The 15,542-nt window shown below is 53.1% G+C and overlaps 6 protein-coding genes across 6 annotated transcripts; 1 reads left to right on the forward strand and 5 right to left on the reverse strand.

Moving 5' to 3' along the window:
• Positions 1 to 697: 697 nt before the first annotated feature.
• CTHT_0011170 (uncharacterized protein) lies at positions 698 to 1,759 on the reverse strand (the record flags this gene model as incomplete). The annotated part of the gene is made up of 2 exons (XM_006691574.1): positions 698 to 1,473; positions 1,543 to 1,759. 2 exons carry the CDS (start codon positions 1,757 to 1,759, stop codon positions 698 to 700), a joined length of 993 nt encoding a protein of 330 aa, XP_006691637.1.
• A 434-nt stretch (positions 1,760 to 2,193) lies between these two features.
• CTHT_0011180 (zinc finger domain-containing protein) lies at positions 2,194 to 2,788 on the forward strand (the record flags this gene model as incomplete). The annotated part of the gene is made up of 2 exons (XM_006691575.1): positions 2,194 to 2,202; positions 2,279 to 2,788. 2 exons carry the CDS (start codon positions 2,194 to 2,196, stop codon positions 2,786 to 2,788), a joined length of 519 nt encoding a protein of 172 aa, XP_006691638.1.
• A 67-nt stretch (positions 2,789 to 2,855) lies between these two features.
• Positions 2,856 to 5,642, reverse strand: CTHT_0011190 (uncharacterized protein; the record flags this gene model as incomplete). Its single annotated transcript, XM_006691576.1, has 6 exons — positions 2,856 to 3,480; positions 3,540 to 3,831; positions 3,883 to 5,174; positions 5,245 to 5,366; positions 5,431 to 5,454; positions 5,583 to 5,642. 6 exons carry the CDS (start codon positions 5,640 to 5,642, stop codon positions 2,856 to 2,858), a joined length of 2,415 nt encoding a protein of 804 aa, XP_006691639.1.
• A 902-nt stretch (positions 5,643 to 6,544) lies between these two features.
• CTHT_0011200 (peroxisomal membrane protein pex16-like protein) lies at positions 6,545 to 7,888 on the reverse strand (the record flags this gene model as incomplete). The annotated part of the gene is made up of 2 exons (XM_006691577.1): positions 6,545 to 7,635; positions 7,702 to 7,888. The coding sequence occupies 2 exons, from the start codon at positions 7,886 to 7,888 to the stop codon at positions 6,545 to 6,547; spliced, it is 1,278 nt and encodes a 425-aa protein (XP_006691640.1).
• A 1,005-nt stretch (positions 7,889 to 8,893) lies between these two features.
• CTHT_0011210 (uncharacterized protein) lies at positions 8,894 to 9,717 on the reverse strand (the record flags this gene model as incomplete). The annotated part of the gene is made up of 3 exons (XM_006691578.1): positions 8,894 to 9,106; positions 9,170 to 9,609; positions 9,666 to 9,717. 3 exons carry the CDS (start codon positions 9,715 to 9,717, stop codon positions 8,894 to 8,896), a joined length of 705 nt encoding a protein of 234 aa, XP_006691641.1.
• Positions 9,718 to 12,534: 2,817 nt separating this feature from the next.
• Positions 12,535 to 14,209, reverse strand: CTHT_0011220 (uncharacterized protein; the record flags this gene model as incomplete). Its single annotated transcript, XM_006691579.1, has 5 exons — positions 12,535 to 12,597; positions 12,658 to 12,825; positions 12,921 to 13,665; positions 13,724 to 13,982; positions 14,059 to 14,209. The coding sequence occupies 5 exons, from the start codon at positions 14,207 to 14,209 to the stop codon at positions 12,535 to 12,537; spliced, it is 1,386 nt and encodes a 461-aa protein (XP_006691642.1).
• Positions 14,210 to 15,542: the final 1,333 nt, after the last annotated feature.

Genomic DNA, 15,542 nt, shown 5'->3' on the forward strand with positions numbered 1-15,542 from the left:
TTGTTACTTTCTTTTGTACCTAAGTCTAGTTTAGTTTTTTTTNTTTTTTTTTTTTAAGGTTCTTAAAAGGTCTGAGTTGGCCGGGTAATTGCGATGAGGGTTATGATGCTCAATAAGAATGATATGACCTGGACATGTTATTAAAGTCAACTGTACCGAGGGAATTCTAACAGCGACCAGATGGTTGGATTTGAACGGTGCAACTAGAGGATACTCGAGTCAGCCAAAGGCCTAGAATCTCCTTCGTTCTGTTAAGTAATCAGGTACGCCAGAGATCAGCGTCCAGATTAATAAGACGTGTTAGAAGAAGCCGCTTACCTAAGGAACACACCAGAAAAGACTCCCAAGGGAACAGAGACTGAGTAAATGCTTTCCATTCCACGGATTGTTGAATTCCTACCTAGTCCATACATGATGAACTATACCGAGACGCCATGTTAAATTGAATCCATGTCCATGCCACAGTCTATCAAGCTTCTTGAGATGCGAGATGCAAGTCATGCTTGACCCTTGACCCTATACACGGGGGGTATCCATCTCCAAGTGAAGTGAGCCATCATCATCATCAGATCGTGAAACAAGAACCGTGCCGTTTATGATGCCCAGCCCCGACCCCGACCCCAGTAACCCCGACAATCCTATATCGACCACGACCAACCGACCCAGCCCACGATCAATCACACATGCACGTCGCCCTTCACAAGAGCGGCAGTTTGTCATACAACCCATCATACACATTCCCAACCCAGCCGGGGGTCAACCCCCCCTTGGCAACAATTCCAATTCCACCAACAGCCCACAGTCCAATCGCAACAGCCGCAGCACCATTAATCATCAACAGTCTTCTCCTCCTCTTCCTTCTCGCCTCCCGATCAACACTTATATTACCAGACACGCGCTCCAGCCCCCATCCCGCACCCTGCGCCAGACCAGCCCACTTCGCCCAGCCCCAGACCATGTGGCCGCATCCAGCGACAAGCAGCACGCCGTAGGCGGCGTACGAGATGACGGGGTGCCGGGCGAACCCGTGCGCGACGAAAGCCAGACCCACGTTGGCGCTGTCGCCTTCGACGAGAAGAGGCAAGCCACGGTTGACAAAAGCGTGTGCCGCCAGGGAAACAGTGAAGATGAACCCGGAGACGGAGATATTTGTGACAGTTGGCCAGCCAGCGCGCAGCCGGCTCAGGAAGGATGTGGGACCCGAGCCGGGTTTCTCCTCGCCGTAATACCGGTCGAGGTTGTGCTTGCGGCGGAGAAGGCGCAGAGCCAGGCCTGAGGCGACGTGTGCGGCGGCGGGAAGGACGACAAGAAGGGGCTCGGAGAGAGGGGTCTGGTAGATCTCGCGGGCGAGGAGAAGGTAGGATTCGGAGGAGGCAACAGAGCGGGCGGCAAGGGGAATCAGCGAGGTTGTAGCCAGGTGAAGCGTCGAGAAGAGCGTGAAAGTATAAGAGGAGTATCGCTGGATGCGTGTTACTGGGCAATGTTAGCGATCCATCGGTCAGCCCGGATGAAAGGGCTCTTTCGGAGAGCAAGAAGACCCACAGTAGAAGATGGGCCCGTGACTGCTCCCGCTCAGGCCGATGCTGGTAGAGGTGGAAGACGACTTGAGCAGGGTCGAAGCCATTGGCGAGGATTGGCCAGAGCTCTGGGCATCCGCAGCGTCGTCGACGACGGCATCCTCGGCGATGGGGGCAGGATCCAACTCGACCAGCGAGACGGCCGAGACGAGCGTCCCTACCGACAGTCTGCGATGGTCCATGGTGTGTGACGGCAGCGCCGGCATGCCGGTCTGCGCTGGTTAGGTGGTATGGTGATCTGGCAGTGCCAGTCGAGTCGAGTCGAGAAGAGGGTGTAAAGAGAGCCCGAAACAGTGTTGGGGGTTCGAGTCGATCTTGGGAGGGTTTGTTGAGGATTCAGGGTCAAGGGTTAGGGTTACAGCCCAGGGTTTAGGCGTAGAGCTCGTTGGGACCCTGGGTTTCTGCCCCACGTCCCCACTGAGCCCCAGACGGCAAGGGGGATTCTTGGCAGACATCAGACCTCCACTTGGCTTGGTCGACTTCATTTCAATCTTAGTTCCTGTCTTCATCACAGTCGCCACCATCTCCAAGCTCACGGAGAGTTGTTCACAATATTCAGCAAATTCACAACTCAGAATCCGTACGCCTACTTCTGATATACATTATAGAAATCAAAATGGCTCCAGTACGTATCTCTCTCCCATCATCTCCTCCCAGAAAGATAAAAAAAAAAAAGAAAAGAAAACTAATCCCCAAGCCAGCGTGGCCAAACCCTCCCCCAACCGCAAACCTCCTCCGCGCGCGAGGCCCGCGCCGCCTTCTACTGCGAGCTCTGCTCCAAGGGCTACCAGCGAATGCACGAATATGAAGCACACTTGAGCAGTTACGACCATCAGCACAAGCAGCGGCTCAAGGACATGAAAGCCATGGTGAAAGACCCGACCGCCGCATTGCGGGCCCGCAAGCTCGAGCAGAAGGAGCAGGGAGTCATCAGCATCAAGCTGGGGGATGCCGCTTCTTCCGCATCAGGAGGTGGGCTTGGTGGTGGTTTCAAGAAGGGCGGGTTTAAGAAGACTGGGTTTAAGGCGGCTTTTGTGCCTGTGGGAGGGACGAATAATGCGAATGAATCGAAGGATGGTTCTGTGGATAATGCTGCAAAGAAGAGCGAGGATAGCGGATTGACAAAGGCGGCGCCAAAAAGCGAACTCGTTGAGAGCGACACCGAGGACGAGGGATACGAGGTTTACGATCCGAGAAAACCGACCGATTGAAAAAAACCTTCCAACACAACAACCACAACACCAAACGCCCACGAACTCTTTATCATACATCATCACATCACGGTCCGCCCATCGGCCACATCCTCGGCTCAAACTCTGACAAGTCCTGCTCCAACAGCCCAAGGATGTGTGTGTTCCCTGAGAACCAGTTGCCTAGCTCGTTCGCCGGGTTGGCCTGCCCCCCCCCTCCAGCAGCCCCAAACCCCGTCGGACCGACCGTGGGGAACTGCGCCTGCGCTGCCGTCGCGGCAGTCGCTGTAGCAAATGGGTGATGATTGCTTGCTCCATACTGCGGCGGCATGAACCCCAGCTGGCTGAGATACATGTCGATGTTGTCGCCTACCATAGCCATCGTCACATCTTGCTGCTCTACTGCGCCTGCCGGCTGTTGTGGCTGCTGCTGGGAAGGGGTGTGCACGGTCGTCATTGGGCTAGCTCCGTTCCCATTACCGGTACCGCGCACACGTTGTTGCAGGTGTGCTTTGGCACGGATACACAGACTGGCGACGTCGTGCAGGACCTGGCAGATACGATGCAACTTCGCAACAGCATCGGACGCAGCACACACAGGCACGAGCGACTCGACAAAGGCGGCAAGACGCGCCAGGTCAGCCTCGTTACCTGTCTCAATGGTGTGGCAGAAGAGCACGATGACTGGGGTAAAGGGGACGTAGATGAGGTTCCTGTCTAGATTAGCTATTGTTTAGGAATCAATATGATGAGGATTTCTGTCTGGACATACCATCGGATGAATCCCGCTTTGGCAGCCATGCTGTCGCCTGCTAGCGCCATGTATTCATGATGGCAGGCGAATGCCCGGCGCGCGGCGTCGATGCATTCTTGGTTGAATGTACTTGGTGACCCAGGCGGGCTTGGGATGGCTCGATACAGGAGGGTCAGGGCTGACCAGTGCTGCATCTCGTCGCCTAGGATGGCCAGGTCCATGGAGTACGGGCTGTTGGCGTCCAGTCTGCGACCTTGAACCTTTTCGCGAGCTGTCCGCATCAGAGCGTCGTGCTTGTTGGCGAGGGTGACTGCTAGGTTAGCCATCGTTATAGCCAACTGGGGAGATGGGGAGTACTTACACAGCCGCTCAACCAACTGCCTCGCACACTCAGCCCTTTGCTCTGGTGGCCGAGCCAGCGCTGCCGGGCTGTACAGCTGTTCGTACGCCCGCCCCAGAACATCAGCATACCCTATCCACTGCTCCAGAATCCTGCGCCACGACACGTCCGGCACCTCTACGCCCCCTGGCGGATTGGCGCTTAGCTCCCTCGGTACCGTGATATCATAGTCCTGGATGACCGGCGCCCGGCCCGACCGCAGCGAGAGCGCCTTGTCGAGGAGGTACGCCGACCAGAAGAGAATCGCTTTCGGCTCCGTCTCGGGAGTCAGCGGCCCGCGCAGGCGGTGATAACCCAGGTTCTGGCACAGCGTAGCCGCGATGGCGTTGAGATCTCGCGCAAGCGAGAACTTAGAGTTCTCAACCGCATAGAAAGCTCCCAACAGCACCACCTCAATACTCTCCCTTCTCGCAGGCAAAATCAACGGCAGATTCGCCAGCGCCGTCTCTAGATTATCCCGACATACCGCCTGATACTCCAAATACTGTGCCTTCTGCGCCGCATCCCCCGTCAATGACGCCTTCTCCTGAAACAGAAAATACAACCCCGCATTCACAACCCCCCACGTCATCAGGCTATAATCCTCCGTCGCAAAATACACCCTTCTGCATTGCTCCGTGAAATTGTCGGCCGCCACGAAGGTACAAATCGTCGCGAAACTCACCAACGGCACGTCCTTCACCTCCCTCAGCGCAGCAACAACCACATGCGCTGGCGGCATCGGCAACTCTTTGACACCCCCCTTTGGTAGCGGCTTAGCATTCACGAACCGATTCTCATGCGGACTAGGCCTGTTCTGAAGCTTCACGATCTGTTGTAGGCTGGACAGGGCCGAGTGCATGTCGGGCGCGAGTGAGTCCTCGTCGCCTTCTCCGCCGCCCGAGGCGAGGGGGACAAGCTGTCGGGCAACGACGGCGTGCGAGAGGAATTCGCTGGCGAAGACGGTTTGCGCGGCGAGGGAGGAGTCGCCTTCGAAGGCGGACACTGCGTCGTCCGAGTCGTTGCCTTCTGTAGGCGCGTAGACCATGTCATCTGTGGCCGCTGTGGCCGTGGCGGCTGCGCTGGAAGAGGGAGGGGAAGTTGGGGCGATTGGAGGGGCGAGGGGGATGATGGATGATGAAGCGGTTGGTCCGGGAGTGCTTTCTGTGGTTGAGGCGGCGGGGGAGCGGCCGCTGCTGAGGGAGACGGTGAGCTCACGGAGCATGTTTTCGATGTTGTCGAGGCGGGCTTCAAAGTAATCGATTTTGCGCTCGCTGGGGGGAGGAGGAGGGTGTTAGCGATATGCTCAGGGGTAAGGAGTTTAAAGACCACAGTCTCACTGACTATTGAGTTGATATTAGCACACGCTGGCGGGCCTCCTTAGGCCTCTGCCCGGCGCCGGTTGAGCTACATGTGCGGTTGGCTGTCCTGCAATTTGAGCATGGTGATTCCTTGTCGCATCGGATCTGTGTACTGTTTAGTTTGTTTGGTCAAGGTTGTCCTGGTATCCTGGGTTTAGTTGACACTCACCTTTCGGAGACGGCATTGGTCGCACTTAGAAATATATTAGTCGTGCGTGTTCATCATGCAGGGCAGAAATGAGGAACGAGATAAGAATACAGGGCTGAGGGTTCACTGTTCATAATAATCCTGAACCAAACATGTCTTCAGCACAAACCTACAGCTCTCTTAACTCCATTCTCCCCTTCAGGGCCCGAGCCGGAGCCCTGGCTGTCCGGCATGGTGGCTGACCAGCAGTGTCAAAGATGCTGAGAGTGAGATTTCTAACACACGGACTGTGGTCGCGGTATGGTTGACACACTTGGCCCCTGTAAGCACCTTATCGGCTCAACCGTGTATGTAGCCTGGTACTTTTGAAGGCCGTCTTTTATAATTCCTCAGTAACTGAGTCGCGTCTTGTGTTCTCATGCAACCCGTGATATCCGACGCAGAGGCGAGAGAGTTTGAAGACGAGCACCGTTTCTTGTGCGGGGGTCGACAGGATGAATGCCAATAGGAACAGGGGTCGAAGTCCTTACGCGTCAATTTGCAAATAGGGATTCGACGCGCGTGAATAAAATTTTATATTGTATTCATTGAGAGGAGTGACGTAGAGTGAGTCGCCGAAGGTGTGAGACGACAGGAATGACACACCACACGATGTCGCCAAGATCCAAGATGGAAGACCCCCCCCTCCAAAAAAAAAAAAGAAATAAACTCCCTGTTCAGGGTTAGGGTAGGAGTGCGGGTCAACATCCATGGCGTTTGAAGTCAAGATTCACATAAGTAGTAGGTATGCTTTATTACCGTAAAGCTTCCTGTTCACAAACACATGTTGTAAGGTTAAGATAAGTAATAGGAAGAAGATCTATTGCCACGGCGTTGCTCACTTGAGCAGACTGGCTTCAATACATGCCGCCGGACGGAAATCCGACAAATATTATGTACATCATCAAACAGTAACAACTACCTAACAATGGGGTCACGCATTAGTCAATCATTTCATGCCAACCACAATCCATCCCATCATGGTATGCTGCCGCGTTCCCAACTCCTGGAACTCATGTATCCTTCATTCCCAACACCAATACACACAAACAAACAAAAAAAAAAAGAACAAGTAAAATCTCGCCTCAGCGCAAGCTCAGTCGTTGCTCGTGCTGAAGTAGTAGTTCTCCCAGAGATACTCATAATCCTCAATAATGCCAGCCACGAACCCAGGCATACGCCTCCTAACTCCCTCAATCAACCCCTTCGTCACATTATCATAAAACGCCCCTCTCATAGCCCACCAAGCCAGCGCCCAGCCGCGCCGGCTCCACTCCTCCCTCTCCAGCGGCGTCGTCCTCAGCCCGCGATCGCGCAGCTGTCTCGCCACCATTTCGCACGCGATACCCCAAACCCAAGGCGCCCACGCGGCAAGAGCCCCGGTCTTACCGGTCGCTTTCGTACCGCCTTGGGCCCTCTTGGCGAGATGGTACCGGGCCATGGCGACGGCGAAGACAACAGGGGCCAAAATGTGCAGGACCTCGGCGGTCAGGGCGGCGGGGCCCTGCAGGCGGTTGACGAGCTTCGCAGCTGGCTTGATGTCGTCGGCGGTTAACACCCGCGAGAGCAGGTAGCTAGTGATGTCGCCGGGGGCGGGGAGCGGGGGGAGGGTCATGCCGGTGCGGGGCATGGTCCATTCGCCGTGGGGACCGAGCTGGGGAGGGGTTTTTTGTTCGACAACAAGGCCAGCGCTGTTGGATTGGATGTTGCTGGCAATCTGGCGACGGTCTTCGTCGTCTTCCTCGAACCCGGCTAAGAAGTCGTCGAAGCTGTCCTCTTCCTCGGACGGTTGTTCGGGGATGGGCTCGCGCTCGGGAAGCGCCGGCGACACAAGAGGGCGCGACCGGGTGATGCGCAGGAGCAGCAGCTTGCAGACGGCCTTGACGGCTTCCAGCAGGATGACCACGCGCCAGCGAGTGCGTTCGCCGCGCTTTTTCGCCGCCATCTCACACAATAACTCGACATAGCTGACGATCTGCAAAACATAGGCAACACGCCGGTAGAGGGGGCTTTTGAGAGTCCAGTAACGAGTATAGCGGTTGTGGAGTGACGATGAGCGGGGAAGAGGGGGGACGGGTATCTTGGAGAGCGATTGTGCCTTGCGCAGGAGGGTGTCATGGTAAAGAGAGAGAAGCTGGACGCCACTGTGGATGGATTCAGAGGCGATTTCGGCATCGCGGAAGCGGCCTGACAGCGCAGAAGGTCAGTATATCCTGAAAAAGATGCGTAATATTATCATCCGACAAATCATACCGGGGATGATATAAGTCAGCGATCGAAGGGTCGACTCGATTTGCGAAACCTGGTGGGAATTCTTTGTGATGAAGTCGTCATATGTATTCAGCCATCGTGCCGGCGCAGACACGGCATGCAGAAAACCCGACTCTTTTGGTTTACCCGGCCCGTGGGCCTGAATGGCGCGTGAAGACGCGGTCGACATGATGGAAGGTGAATCGAGTACACCGTGACGGACAGCGACTCAGAAACTCAGGAGAAATGACGGAGGTGGACCAACATGGAGTGACGCGCGAACAATGATTAAAAATTGGCCTTGGCGCCAGCTGAGAAGTGCTCAACAAGAAGGTTGTGGCCAAGAATCCAAGCAGGTTGTGAAAAAATTCAACGACTTGACGCTTTGTGGGCTAGGGATCCGGGGAAGGGGGGGAATAATGGACGTTCTGCAGATAGGTAGGCGGCTGCGGTTGTTTGCGATGGAGATGCAAATGCAAATGCAAATGGTGTTGCAGTCAAGACGAGACGGCGACTGGCGGCTGCGATGTTGTGGGTCTGGCCTAACATCAGTTTCCAGGTTCAGCTGGTGGCATGCCTCGGCTCCCCAGTTCTGGGCCGGTGGATTTCAGGCTCCACGCCCCTGAAGCTTTGAGTTGCAGGTCTGCAGCCTTGCGCTTGGCAGATATTTCTGCCTTAGGCATCACATCTTCTATTCAATCAAGAAACTTTGTTGGGGGGCTCGCAGGTGCACAACAGAAATCGAAAATGAACCATCAGCCCATCTCAGACGAGAAGCGAACGCGAGGAGAATTGACATACGATTGGCATGATGCATATGGTATCATCAGACAGAGCAAATCCACTGGCAAAGGCTTTACCCCTCCCTGGCGTCAGAGGTCATCGCGATTGGTCCCAGTCCCTTTGTGAACAACACAGGCCGGAGAGAGAGGGATGCCGCGCATGGGGGAAGAGACTCATATCTGTTGCTTCCTTCAACGCACTTCAATTCCTCCAATTTGCAACTTGAAGAGAACCTACGCTACTAAAAAAAAAACAAAATTCAATTTATCGCACGCAGACACAACCACCATCACAGTGCTAACCGATAGTGCATGGTTAGCGCCAAAGACAAGCTTATTTCTACAGTTCCGTCATGAATCACCATAACAAACTTCAGACCCAATTTTTGTTTTCTAATCGGACATCCTGCTCTTCAGTTCCCGCGAGTCTTCGCGAGTCTGGCCTTCATGCCCGCGATCACCTCGTCCTCATTGTAAATCTTAGTGACGCTCGGGTGCGCCACGACAGCCTCCGCCCACTTGGCAAAGTTGGGCGCAAGCTGCGTAATCTTGGTGTACAACTCCTTGGGGTACAGCTCAGCCTTGCTGAACGTCTTCAAGCGAATAACAAAGGAGCCCGTCAGAACCTACAGTGCCCATGTTAGCAACTGTCCATCATCATCATCTATAAACATTGGCTTCCTTCATACCTCGGCCAGAGTAAGCTTGTCAGAGCCGCCAAAGAAGGGCTTGGCGTCCTTGAGCAGCGGCTCCACCTCCTTGATGAGGCCGTTGAGAGCTTTCTCGACAACAGCCTGCTTCTCCTCCTCCGTCTTGGCCGTGCCCAGACCGAAGAGGACGCTGTTGAACTTGCTGAAGAAGGCGTCGACGAACAGTGCAATGCGAGCGCGACGCAGGGCACCACCGGGAGCATTAGAAGGGGGGACCAGATGCGAGGGGTGCTGGTCGGCCAGGAACTGTGCAACAATGGCGGACTCGATAATGATCTCACCGTTGTACGACAGCGCCGGGACCAAGCCTCGCGGATTGATCGCCAGGTACTCAGGGCTGCGAGGAGTGTCGAGGTCGATAATCACCTCCTTGTAGGGGAGATTGAGCTCTGCAAGAGCGATGTGCGCCCGATGAGCCCCTTGTAGCCTGTTAGTCTGACATCAAGGCAGAGAGTTTTGGCATGGCATGACATACATGGGCAGCGGTGATTGGTGTACAAGATGATCTCGGGAGCCTGGGAACCCATGGTTGCTTATGTTGTTGCCGGACGAGCCTTGGTGATGCAAGTTGCAAAAGTGGATGTGTGCACGGTTGATCTGGGATTTCGGGGGAGATTTCTCTATTTAATGGCAGACCACTCTGATGCCCAGCTTCCTCAAGGTGAGGGTGCTTTCCACACACTTCTTGTTTTCCAATTGTCACAGAAGCAGCCCCCAGGACGTTGGCGTCATCGATGGCGCTATCCCACGAGCCGTTGAGGAGATGGCGGCCAAGCAAATTGTTGTTTGTAAGCAAGAGCTGCTTATTGAACCACTGCTAGCAGCTTCCAACGAACCAAGCTCCGTTCCGAAAAGTCCGAGATCGCTACCCTTTGCAAACATCCAGTCCAGGGTCCCTTCTCATCATCTCTCGACCAGCGTGCTAATCGCTGGGAAAAGTGGGCTTCAACCCCGCACTGGGTTCCCCGCCCCTGGCGGGAGGGGAGCAGTTAATGGTGGGGAAATTATGCCCCGCTTTCATCTTTAATCCAACTTCCATATTCATCAATTTTCAAGAGTTCAGCCTCACATGAGGACCTGTAAAACCTGGTTTCATGTGCTCTTAAGAGACAGTGTCGCTTACGTTAGAGCACACTTCAACTGATTTGTAAAGGGCTTACGGCTTATTGTTTCCCCGCGTAAACAAGGAACTGTTTCGGTGTGGAAGTGTTTTTGGTTTCTTTCTTTTGTTTATTTGTTTATTTTTATTCTCTCTCTTTTTTTTTTTGACGGCGGACTTGTGGCATCTCGGTCTAGAGCATGGTTGCTTCTCTAAAGAACACCAAGTTCATGCTAAGGTCATATCAACTCGCAAAACTTGAGTCGTAAAATCGTAACGTTTTTTCTGGGTTTCAAAAGAAAGTCACCTGTGGTTACTGCTTGTTACTCTTTTTTTTTAAGGCGAGGAGATGCGAACGATGAACGATTTTTCAGATGCGACTCCTTCGCCGGAGCGGCGTTCGCCATCCTACTTTTCTAAGCCCCTCGGAGTTTGGACCGGGAAATCGAGGAGGGTAAAATATTAACGTCTGCTCAATTCGCTGCTGACTGGATGAAGAACTTGAAGGCAAGGAGGTGTATGAGGTCTATCAAGAAGGTTCCATGCATGCATTGACACCAATTGTGACTGTTACACAGAGGAATGGGGATAACGGGGTCCAGACCTTCGTTGATGATAGCCCGAAGACATCGAACAATGGCTCCTCCAGCCACGGATCACTAGACCTTTCACCTCCTCATGTGTTGCCTCTTAGCCATTACCAGGCTCAAACTTGCTTGGTAATCCGTCGATGGACAAGATGCAACCAGGACGAAACTGATGGCCCAGAGACTAGCTGTTGGGGAAGCCTTGCAGTCTACGGCGCTATATTGCAGCAGAAAGTCTGTTGGGAAGAAGTGCCGACCTTCAGACAGTCATGATTGGTTTTTGATATCCGGGCTCCTGATGCCCGTGCCCAATGCTCGCAGACAGACTGGTTGTCGCATCTTACCAATCGTCGTTCAAGGCAACCAGTCCATGTAGCCTCCTGGGTAGGGGTGCAACTGCAACCATTCCATTCAGTCAAACAACCTAACATCATTGGAGGAGCACGAGGCCTCTTCATGCTCCGGGAAATGTTCCGGACCAGGCCTTTGGGTTCTATTCCTCCCTGCTTCCCTTCACCGCTTGGTGTGCCGGTCTGATATCATCACCGTCCAAGCCGATATCCTCAACCGATCAGCCCATGGATCACAGCGCATCTATGGCAGTCTTGAAATAATAAAATGGATGATATCACTGCAATTCGAACATGCATGCACGGGGAGTTATCGATCGATAGCTGGGGGGAGGGGGAATATCACGATATAACAACGTAATCTACCATTCTCAGGGCATCTCCATCGACACAAGCTGCTATCTAACCACAACATCGCCTGAGATTCTCACATACTTCACCGAGATTTATACCAGAAACTTGTCAAAATAGGTTGTTTTGCGCCTCAATTTGTCGTCAATCGATCGATTGCTCCATCAGAGAGACGGGCACATCACCATGGCGGACAAACCCTGTGCCCACTACTACACCAGTTGCGGTTGCACCAACACGGTCAAGAAAGACGAAGATATATGCGCAAAGTGCAAGAAACAGGGCTGTCAGTGATGCGGAAGCGGGGAAACACCTGGTACCTTTCCCAGCAATAGTTTGTCCTCTAGATCACACCCACAGCCTTCACGTCATGGTCCAGAGGCTTCCATGAGAGAAGGCTAGGCATAGTAACGACATATGCCTTTGTCGCTGAGGGCCTCGATGTCCTGCTCTCAACAAAACTCTAGCGGGAAACTGAGAATAAAATGTCTGGATCTCATCCAAAGCTCTTTTCTCATTCAAAATTCCAGTACATCCACGTGCAACTTGTCAGGGAGGGCAACTTTCAACAAGATATTTCAGCGAAGAGATGCCGAGTATTGGATCGAGGACTCAAGAGCCTTGAAGAAACATGCGTTATCTCGGAAAGGGCGTTTTGGGATCAACGCATGCCAACTGGAATGGATATCAAAGGGCGAGTCTTCGGGGCAATAAGGACAAGAGACTGAGACACGAAAGGTCCTTATCGGAACGAAGTGTGCTTGTACAAAGTGAGGGCATCTATCCCTCGAAAGAAAAAACAAGATATGTACAAGAGATAAGAGGGGACACACGATTCGCAGGGCAGTGTATGTTTCCCATCTTCCAGGAATATCGCCCGGCAGAGAATAAGACGAAGATTTATAACGCTGAGCGTGTGCTTTTAACAAAGCAGTCTTAGTGTCAAAATACTGGCATCTACGCAGAATTACGCCAACCCTGGATCTCATCGAGAGTCAGGACGTAGTCGTGGTTGTAGATCTGTGTGTTGTTAGCATTAAAAGATTTTCTACGTGCTTGTTTTCGACGAAGTATACTCACGGTTTGAAGAGTTTCGAGCGAGTTCCATTCAGCATTGTTGATGAAGCCGTCGCTCCAAACAGCGAACCACAGCCAGTGCACCTGATAGGCTTGCAGAAGGTCCGGAAGAGGAGCAGCGCCGACCTCGGTGGCAGCAATCATCTTCTTGTCTTGGCCGAGCTCAACGAGCTGGTTATATTGCACAGAAATTGGCTAAAAATGAAGGGTCAGTTTTATTTATTTTTTTTAAAAAAAGTCTCTGAGACACAACTCCGGGTACTTACACCATTGCCCTGCGCATAAACATCTGCGGATAGGATATCGACAGTATCATCGCCTGGGTACCACTCTGGTAGGATCGAGTTCCACACCCACAGGAGGTTATTCAGCTGATGGTAGTTCGTGAGCCGGTCATATAGCAAATTCCACAGTTTCTTGCACGGCTCGGGACCCTTCGCACCCCACCAGAACCAGCCGCCCTCTGCTTCGTGCAGTGGACGAAAGAGAACGGGCACTCCGGCATCTTGCAGCCTCTTCAGCTGCACGGCGATCGCGTCAATGTCGCGGATGATGAGCGTGTAGTTGGCATTGGTCGTCGAGCTCAGCGCCTGCTCGACATCGAAGTCTGTTGCGCGCGTGTAGAAGCCGCTCCACCACCTGTTCTCCTCGGTATCGTACAGACCAGTCGGTGCGTTCCAGTGCCACAAAACTGATACAATGCCGCCACGCTCGTGGTGCTGGATGGCTTCTTCCACGGCGGTGCCAACAGTGCCGCGCTCCACACGCGAGGGGGAGTAGTCCATCAGGTCGACGGAGACAAGGGCCGGAGTCTTCCCCGTCTGCTGGGAGATCCAGTTCGCCCACGAGAGCTCTTGCTGACCGGAGAGAATTTTCTTGCCGTATATGGACTTGAGGTAGTTGTAAAGGGCCTTGGCGTCGGCATTGGCGGCTGGGTTGACGGGGTTTGGGTTGATGTTATGAGCCGCGCGAGGGGCCGAGGGCGTCAAAGTGATGGAATCTATGAGATACCTGGCGTGGAGTCAGTTTAGGGAATGTCAAGGAGCACCTGAGTCTCGATACAACCTACCAGCCCCAGTTGCTGACGATGTCGAGGGTATTAGCCCCTTCATTTAGCAGCACTTGACCACCAGAGACAGTGATGAAGCTGTCGCTGGCAGGGAAGTAAACTTCGCTGCTCGAGGCGCCGTTGAGGACGACAGTTGTGCGCTTTTCGCCATAGATGGCAGCCACACGGATGCTCAGATCGTAAAGCCTGGTGCTAGGGCTGTTGATCTTGAAGGTGATCTTGTCAGAAGACTGATCAAACCCGGTCACATAGCCGCTGCCTATTGCCATGGGTCAGTATTCTCCCATCCTAACTCCAACATAACTTTTTTGTCCGTTCAATGCTTCAGTCCTTACCAGTGTAGCCTGGCTGCGCGGTATCGATGTGCGTCCCAGTTAACACAGCATCTTCGGCCTGGTAAGTGCGAGGTCCCTGACAGGGGACAGCATGGGTGCCGACCGCCAAAGCGGCAATCCCGAGCAGAATCGACTTTAGCGCCCTGGTCATTGTTGATCAAGTTTCATGTGGCCAACGCAAGGGAGAAGGCACGAGGAGACAGAGTCCTAAGTCAACAAAAATATTCACGGGCGCCGCATGGCCTCTTTAACATACGTAGTTCCATGATCAACAATTGCAAGGGATTTATCGGCGCGAAGCGAGCCGAATACTCCAAAATTGTGTCCCATTGTTCCATCGAGTGGATGCGTAAAGTGTCCAAGTCTGGGGCAGTCGAGGACAGAGGACGGAAGGTCGCACTCCGGGGAGGTTTTTCAGGGACAAGGCGCCGTAGCATCGCAAAGCGTATTCGTGGGAATTGTTGCATACCGAAACAAAAATTGCCATTACATCATCGTCGCATTCTAGCGATTCGGGAGGAATACTCTTTTCGTTTGGTAGACCCGGTGATCATAGTCAAGACTGACATTGTCCGTAATTGTTGGCTAGGGGAGCATCTCTTTCATCATGATAGGTACCTAACCACCCACTCTGCCGAAAGAACAGTGATAACTTGGCCGCCCGTATAGCTCCCTGCCAGAAGAGGCATTCCCGGGACCTGGCTCATCCGCCTTGGCGCAAGGAATAAATATTTAGGTAGTCGCTGTGTAAACACAATCCTGAGCTCTTCCTTCGTCTGCGGAACCTAGGAATAGAACTCCTATGATGTACTGAATGATTTAGAAGACGGAGAAGCCTGGGGACTACAAGCTGTGAATGTTTGCGGGCCCGAGTTGGACCCTCGATACGTATCCGTAGTTAAGATTAGATTAGGTTAGTAGGATAAGATAAGTACCAGTGGCACCAAGCTACCTTAATTGCCCCATTACCGTTCTCTACATCTTTCGCTTCTTTGCAATACCTCCACCCCAGCTATACAAACTGCACGGAATCTCAATTGTGTGCGGCTGTGTACTGTGTACAATCATCCTTGGAGCGCCTGCTTTTTCGGTGACATGCCCCGCAGCGGGGCAGTCCTGATGGAAGTTGATGGTTAAGTACGATGTATGTAGGACAGATGGACTAAAGTCTGAGTTGCAAAGAATAACAATGATGCAGCTTTTTAAGTGCATCTAATACCATGTAGGCTACATGACAACTACATAATGCATGCGTCATTGGTCAGTCAGGATTCCTGCTGTACATTCACGGCATGTATACAGTAGACACTGTTGAAGTGAGTACGCCCGCGTCTAGAGGCACAATCGGATACAGGTCCTCCATTAAAACAAAGCCTCATGGGAGCAGAGTAGCGACTCATGGTGATATTCATTCTGAGAGTGACATGGTCTGTTAGTTCTATACTGTCGTCTGCAGTTTTCTCTCAACACGGCTGCCGATCGAT

This window comes from Thermochaetoides thermophila, assembly GCF_000221225.1.
Source record: "Thermochaetoides thermophila DSM 1495 unplaced genomic scaffold scf7180000011814, whole genome shotgun sequence".
NCBI lineage: Eukaryota > Fungi > Ascomycota > Sordariomycetes > Sordariales > Chaetomiaceae > Thermochaetoides > Thermochaetoides thermophila.